This window comes from Sander lucioperca, chromosome 5, assembly GCF_008315115.2.
Source record: "Sander lucioperca isolate FBNREF2018 chromosome 5, SLUC_FBN_1.2, whole genome shotgun sequence".
In the NCBI taxonomy this organism is placed as follows: domain Eukaryota; kingdom Metazoa; phylum Chordata; class Actinopteri; order Perciformes; family Percidae; genus Sander; species Sander lucioperca.
This window is the reverse complement of record NC_050177.1, coordinates 9,583,718-9,591,298: the sequence shown is the minus strand read 5'-3', so window position 1 is coordinate 9,591,298 and position 7,581 is coordinate 9,583,718. Positions and strand designations below refer to the sequence as shown.

Here is a 7,581-nt window from a genome sequence, read left to right as displayed (position 1 = left end):
ATTCATTCAAATGGATCTCAGAATGAATGTGTATTTTTAGTTGTCTCTATCCTTCTGACAGCCATCTCTACCATTGCTATTTGCAAAAACCACCTGCAATGCAGCCAACCACAACTGAGGTTTTACAGACTACCACAGTAAAAGATACAATTACATGTACTGTTCAAAAGGCACAAACACACAAATTAAACAGATGCAAATAAAGACAATAAGTGTCTGAGCTGGTGCAAATTGTATATTTTCATTTTTAAAAGCAAATGAATGCCTCTCTGATCCCAAAAGTGAAAGGGGAATCCCTTAACGCTTCCCCTTTCTTGTCTCTGAGCCATATGTACAGTCTGTTTTTTGTTTTTTCGACAGACCTTTGATTGTAGTTCACTGTAAACCGTGAACTGGCTGAGGTTGGGGAAAGAGGAAAAGAAAAAGAAAAAGAGGAAGGAAAATGGTTGGTGGGAGAGGTGAGAGAGATGAAATTCACAGCAGCGTCACTGATGTAGTCACAACAGGAAGCGCATCATCTGAGAGGGAGGGGAGTTGAGCAAGAGAGGAAGATATTTGGGGATGTAAATAGTTAGGCAAAAACAAGCTGCCTCTTCTTATTTCTTCCACGTCTGAACAGACACCACATCAGCGAGAGAAGAGCATTCTGAACTTGTTGTGGAGGGAAGATGTTTCTACAGGCTGATTTGCTTCACTGATGATTGGAATAAGACACTTTTTGGCAGTTACTGTGTGGATTATGACTGAATGATATTATATATCAGATACCAGACATGGATATGAGCAATAAGACACCGATTCTTGTCTTCCTGATTATCTACATAAACTGTGTGTCAGGTAATCAACCACTTTTATTACACAGTATCTTAAGTCTGATTGTTTTACTGTTTTGTTTAATCTTGTTTATATTTAAACAATTTTTATTATGGTTTTCTTGACAATTACTTTTGTTTATCATTATGGAATTGTTACAGTCACATGAAATACCTTAGGTCAAATACAGACATTGTGAAAAATGTTTAGCTGTTACGATGAAACCTAGCCTACTTTTTAGTTTGCAATATGCTTTCCATCATGGCACCTTCCAAGAAAAAAGAAAATTACATGGAACTTATCGCAAATTTTCCTGTTCCACTCAGGTAAATGAATCCCATGGTTAGAGTGGAAATGTTTAAAACTCTGTTCCCTTTACGAAAAAGCCACAGTGTCATTTTAAACAGAGATCCCATAAATGATCAGCAAGATCACCGCATCTTTTCGTCAACCAGACTTCCTTTTCTCCTCCTGACCACATCCCTATGTTTCGAACATTTAAGCATTTGCTCAGCATATGTAGACAAGGTTTAGGATTGTACAGTCGGAAATCAAAACAGTAAAAATGTATCCTCTCTCGACCATGTATAACTGTATTTTAGATTTATATAGAGAAATTGAAATGTTCTCGTAGGCTAATAATGAGCACTGAATAGGGCTTGGTATTGGTACTCCTTTAAGATATCAACCGAAATAACCCACACCAAGTAGTATTGAAACTCCAGTCAAACGAAAGCTGCATTCAATCCTTTTTGTACTCAGATCTAGAAAAAATGGCTATTTATATGGTTTAGCTCACAGGCAATCACCGCAAGCGTTCTTTGACAGAGTTGGCAGTTCAGTGTGCCGAGATGCTTCCATTCACATGATGATTATCAAATGAAATAGAAAAAATACAGGTATTAAATAAAGTACTCTATTGGTATCAGTATCACTTTAAGGAGACTGGTATTGGTATTATAACTTGATAACACCCCTAGCACTGAATATGCATCATAATTCCCCTATTTTTTCTTTACCAGGAAAGAACGTCCCTAAGCCTGACGACCTGCAGGTGAATATTTTGGATGGGGAGGTAATAGCACTTTGGAAACGACCTGTGGACGCCCCCTCAAACTCCCAGTACAATGTAGAAATGGGAAAGTATGTTTACCTTTTACTTTACTTACACAAATGTCCTATCATTTTGCAATTTAATTTTCACAGCATTCTTTTTCTTTTTCCTTTACCTCTAAGCCACATTTGTTTTCCTTGATTCATATCATTTACAAGAAAATGTTTACTTTTACTGGAATGTTATGTTTTATGTATCTTATCATCCAACAATTCAGCTCCTTCCAGTTTGTGACTGGTGTGTTTCCTCTCCTCAGGTACTATGGGCACTGGGCCATTGTGGACAGCTGCAAGGGGATCAATCAGACCTACTGTGACCTCAGCAGCCTTATAGATGACTATCATGCTGGCTACAAGGTCAAAGTTCAGCTGGTTGCAGGAAATTACACGTCTCTTTGGACCATAAAAAAGAAATTTCTCCCAAATACAAGTAAGTATAGTTGTCAGTTTGGTAGAAAGTCAGTGTACCATGTTGAAAACATTGTATTTTGGCAGGTTAAGTAATGTGTGCACGCTATACTGTTGTTTTCTTACCTGTTCCTATAGGCAAATTTCAGCCTCCCTCCTTCACTTTGTGGGCTACTTCCAGCACTCTGACAGTTTATGTTCACCCAAAACCCATTCTGAAAAAAATGTTTCCTTTTGGGCTCACCTACACCATCTATCTGGAAGAGACAGGACAAAAAAAAAAGGTACAATATGTGAAATAATGTAAGCTCCCACCCTCTCCACCAACCCTATCACTAAAATTCAAAACACAAGTTTGGAACTGATTGTAACAATTGTAAATTGTTTTGTTAATTAATCAATGCTAGAAAAGAGTGGCTACATTTTTAAATATGTTCAGTTGATAAACAGACAAAAAGTCTAACTCCACAATTATGTGAATAATTTCAAAATCCTGATTGGGCCCTGGTTAGGTGAATTTAAAAAAAATATGGTTCAACATTTAACGTTGTTCTTTTCTGCCTTAATCAACATTTAAACCTTACTCACCCCAAAATATATTTTACAATGTGGTCTATACTGTACAATGCCTTGACCTGCATGGTATTTTGATTTGTTTACCCCACAGAATACCACAGCATACCTGGAAGATGACGAGGAGGAGGATCAGAGGACTAAGTCTTTCAGTTCCCTCCACTGGGGGAAAGAGTACTGTGTCAGCATCAAGGTGGAGGGAAATGGAGCTCCGTCCACCAACAGTGTGTCCCCTAAACAGTGTCTGCGGCTGCCAGAGCAAGGTAAGAAAAACATTATAATGATGATGCATAGCTAAGAGACAGCAGCTTTGAACAGCAATCAGAGTGTTACAATTTAGGTTAGTTTAGTGGATTTATTTTACCCAAGTAAAACAAAAACAAAAACACAATACGTTAAAGGATTGAAAGATAATTTAGCTGGTCAGATTAAAAAGAAAAGGCCTTTTAAAGACCATGAAAAGAAATAGAACAATGTCAACTAAAATGTGTAGGTGTGCAAACAATAGAATAAACATTCATATACCCATTGCTGCTAACACAATTGCCAAAAAAAGATAAAACAACATACTTAATTTAAGTACTTTTCTCATTAAATAATCCTTAAAGGAATAGTTTGACATTTTGGGAAATATGCTTATTCACTTTTCTACCGATTGATACCACTCTCATGTCTGTACACTAAATATAGGTTTACAGTTTAGACTACAGTATGCATTGTTCTTTTAGTAAATCTTGCATAGTATACCTTTAAAGTTTGTGAGAAAGGAAGATTAAAATTTGTAATGTGATCCAAGTTCAAATTTGAGGAAAAGCCTTACACCTACAGTATAACACCCTTGCTCCTACTAAACATTTCCCTGTTGTGTTTCTTCCAGAATGGTTCATAATTGCTGTATCATCCCTATCTATTCTGGGTATGTTGGCCATCATTGTTATCATAGCAACCATCATCCTATGTTACCTGAAACGTCCAGAGAAAACACCTGCTGCATTGGTAAGTATGTTCAATTACAGAATACTGGGACAAACTACAAACTTGTACTGTCAACTATGTTATTTTAGTTGCATCACATTGATATTAGCCTTGCTGAGCTGGTTCAGTAGGTCATAACTACCTTTGTTCCCAAACATGACAACAATGAATAATACAACAACCTCCTTCTCTCTTCTCACCTCAGAAATCCCCTGTTAGTGGCTGGCTTCCGATCTCTGTTGGAGAAGGGACTATGGAGGTTGTTACTGACAAAGGATGGTTCCTGTCCAGTTACAGAACACCAGTGAAAGAATGTGTCAAAGATCCAGTGACACATGTTACGGTAAAAGAGAACAATGATGAGGAGGACAGGAGGACCAGCTTGGACAGCGGCGTAGGCATGGAGTCCAACTCTGCTACAAACACCGGAGGAAGTCCTCCAATGACACATGAGGACAGTGGCTGTGGGAGCTTGGTAGGACCAGAAAGCTCCACTAGCTGTCAGACAGATTACCCCCTGCAGGATGAGAGGACTGGTATGGACATAACTAGGAAAAGGGAGGATAGTGGGGTGGGGCTAGCCTGCCAGCTTCATTCTTCTTCTATAATTCTGGATGGACAGGACAGTGGGTCTCTTAAGGTTGCTGGGAGTAATTATCGGAGCCAAAGCCGCTCTGTTGTGCAGATTCATGTCTGTGATGATGAGGAGGAGTTCAAACAGATGTTTCCTGACTCAGTTTTGGCCGAAGTGGTCACAGGTTACAGGGCTGGGCCTCAATCGTGTATCTGCTCAGGAGCAGGTCAGTGCACTTGGTGCCATAAACAAGGCCATTATGGAACTGAAGTTATCAAACAATACAGAGCTGTGTGCATCGAAAATGGACTACTGAGCAGCAAATGTGATTTTGTGGACTCTTACAAAGGGGAGCTTACATTTTCAAGTTATTCTAAAACAACACAAATGGACACTGTCATGGTGGATGACTCAGAAACAACTTTTATACAACTGGGGGACACTTTCCCTCTGCTAACAGCTCTATCGCCACTGTCCCTAGTGGAGGAAGGACATGACCTCAATATGAACAATATGTCCCTCTCTCTCTGTGATGTACAGCTGAAGACTGAATGACACGCTGTGGAATGCAACAACGCAATTTATGAAAACATGCTGACATAACCTGTGAGTGCTATAATAGAGCAATGAATCCCTTTTCCTACATGACACACTTTTTGAATCATGAAAGACGAAGAGAAGATTAGTTAGTATTTTGGGGGGAGGAATTGTTCCAGTATAGAAAATCTGAAGGAAAAAGGGTGGAACGGTAAAGAAAAAACAGAGTTGTTGAACAAAGGAAGGAAATAGAGGTTAGACCAGACAGCTGCTGGCTGGTAACTGTTGGTTGGAGTCTCATGAGCGTCAAGGGACAGAGAACATAAAGTCAAGGAACTTATTTAACTCTTAGTCTCACTGGGTATATTCACAACTGACTAAAATGCTGTATGCCGGAAGTGAAACTGGTGTGGGAAGCAATGCAGAGAAACGGTTTGACAATTACGTGCTTTTGGACATTTTGCGACTTCTCCCTGACTCTCACCTCCGCCAACAATGATGCCCTATGTCGGTAACCAACCCATAAAGTTTCTGAAAAGTAGTTATTTTTTTACCACTATTTAAAAATTAGACAGTATAATACTTGTGAGCCACTTCAAAGTAGTAAGATATCAAGTGGTGTCAGACAAAGGAGCAAATATCTTTGACATTTTGTCACAGATATGAAGCAAGTGACATTCATATTCTAGTCTTATAGTCTTATAGCCTAAACTGCTGGTCTGTGTTTCAGCTCCTTTCCTGTTTAAATTATGTATTGGATACGAAAAAAAAACTATTCATTGTGAATATATGTGACTCTGCACTTCTATGTGTCATTAAAAGAAACTGGAATGTTCTGTTAATGTCATACATTCACACAAAAAAACCAAGCATATGACATGATGTTGATTTCAGAACTGACTCAAATAAACAAGGAAAACCCTGAATCATCAAAAGTGATACCTACTGGAAAACAAACATTACATATCACTTAGCTGTACTTGGGATCCCCATATGCAAATTCTGTACAGAAACATGAGCGGTGGTTTCGGAACTTCTAAACTAAGAAACAAACACTTCCTCTTTCAGGTTTCCACTCAGTTTAAAAAAGTCCCGCTTCACATTGATAGCAAAGAGAGAAAATACTGTCAACAGGGTTGAAGTTTTAGATACCAAACATGTAAGTAAAACAATATCTTCACATCTGCTGTTATCAGGTGCCACTCTTTATTGGGATGATAAAGATCCCTGGCAGTGATAGGAAAATCATGTTCAGCATTAAATACAGGGGAAGTGAGACGTTTGACTAATCCCAAAAGTAAAAAAAAAAATCCTTCTTCAAACTGCAATAATCACGTTACTGGTTTGCATTATGTGTCCACCGATGATCACCAAATGTATCCTAGTTCTTCTTTTTTTTAATCACTGCATGTTTGGCTGGATTAACCTGTTAGGAGGCCTTGGGGTAAACATTTTCTGTTTAACCCCTACTGATCCTCCCATTATGTCCAGTGCTAACAGTACTCCAATGCTGGAATAATACTTTTTGTTTGAATCAACACAAAGCTCCCACAATTAGATTTTGAGGCTGGGTCCCTGTACTGTACCAAACTGTCTCAAAATGATTGGTTGACTTGGTTGACATTTTACATTAGAGGTCCAAATTCCTCAACAAATTTGCAATTAATTACCAAAACAGTTTTTATTGGTGTGGGACTTTTGGTGCATTTACAAGTTTGCCAAATTAAGCAGTGATATTAACAAAATCCAGACAAATTGATATGTGCTATTTCGAGGGTAAAATATCCCAATAACCAAGAGCAACAAGTTGAACCATTGTCACTTTCATCACTCATTTCAGTCATCGGCACGGCACTATAAGTTATGCATATCCAATGATCAGTGACTGCCAGGAGCTCTGCATGAGTTAATACAGATTGTGTGCACAGTGCAAATCAGCACAGCTGCAGATAGTTAACCAAAAATGGATTCATCACAGTGCAGAAATGAAAATTGCAACAGTAATCCATCAGACAGGGCTATTAATGTGTGAACAACAAGTTCTACTGCACTGTACTTTTTAAAACCAGATTGAAGTAATAGAGTATGTTTCTCCCAGATTAAAATGAGTTAATGGCACTTTTGCAGAGATTCACAACTAGCAACATTTACATTAAGTGTCTTGTAGTACAGAGGCATAAAAAGTGGCATTTCTTGGCTTTGACTGACTGGCCTGAATTGGCCTTTTCATGACTAAGGCACCGTGACAACAGACTCAACTTTTTAATTGGTTGTGGCCTAAAAAGTCTACCTTTGATCTCTAATATAATTACTAAGGAAGAAAAGCAGAGACAAGTTCTAAAAGCCCCATAAGTGGATCATCTGCCATTTGTGTTTGTGTTTAGAGAAGGGAGCCTACAGTCATCTAATTCAATTAGTCACAAACTTCTAACCCCTATTTTTGTTTTTTACTCGAAAAAAATGATCTTCACCGTATTGTAGGCAGCTCATATAAGAAAAACATCAGATAGAGAAAAACATGTTTTAGTTTCATTAAAGGAAAAACTATGAGACATAGTTCCGCCAACCATGCTGTAGAAAGTATCAAA

General features: G+C 38.3%; 1 protein-coding gene across 4 annotated transcripts; it reads left to right on the top strand.

Moving 5' to 3' along the window:
* The first annotated feature begins 577 nt into the window (after positions 1-577).
* Positions 578-5,919, top strand: il10ra (interleukin 10 receptor, alpha). 4 transcript variants are annotated; one of them, XR_004897404.1, is made up of 8 exons: positions 579-837; positions 1,833-1,956; positions 2,184-2,356; positions 2,473-2,618; positions 3,002-3,170; positions 3,785-3,903; positions 4,088-5,110; positions 5,146-5,919. XR_004897404.1 is itself a non-coding variant. In XM_036001435.1 (7 exons), exons 1-7 carry the CDS (start codon positions 774-776, stop codon positions 5,009-5,011), a joined length of 1,716 nt encoding a protein of 571 aa, XP_035857328.1. In that variant the 5' UTR covers positions 578-773; the 3' UTR covers positions 5,012-5,919. The 4 variants fall into 4 exon arrangements, 3 of the variants coding, with proteins under 3 accessions (XP_035857328.1, XP_035857329.1, XP_035857327.1); XM_036001435.1 differs by having other exon boundaries at positions 578-837; positions 1,836-1,956; positions 4,088-5,919; XM_036001436.1 differs by having other exon boundaries at positions 579-828; positions 1,836-1,956; positions 4,088-5,919.
* Positions 5,920-7,581: the final 1,662 nt, after the last annotated feature.

Coding starts and splice junctions, on each gene's coding strand:
- il10ra (XM_036001434.1), top strand. CDS start 774: ATGGATATGAGCAATAAGACACCGATTCTTGTCTTCCTGATTATCTAC. Junction 2,619..3,001: donor AGACAGGACAAAAAAAAAAG/GTACAATATGTG, acceptor TTTACCCCACAG/AATACCACAGCATACCTGGA. Junction 3,171..3,784: donor TCTGCGGCTGCCAGAGCAAG/GTAAGAAAAACA, acceptor TGTTTCTTCCAG/AATGGTTCATAATTGCTGTA.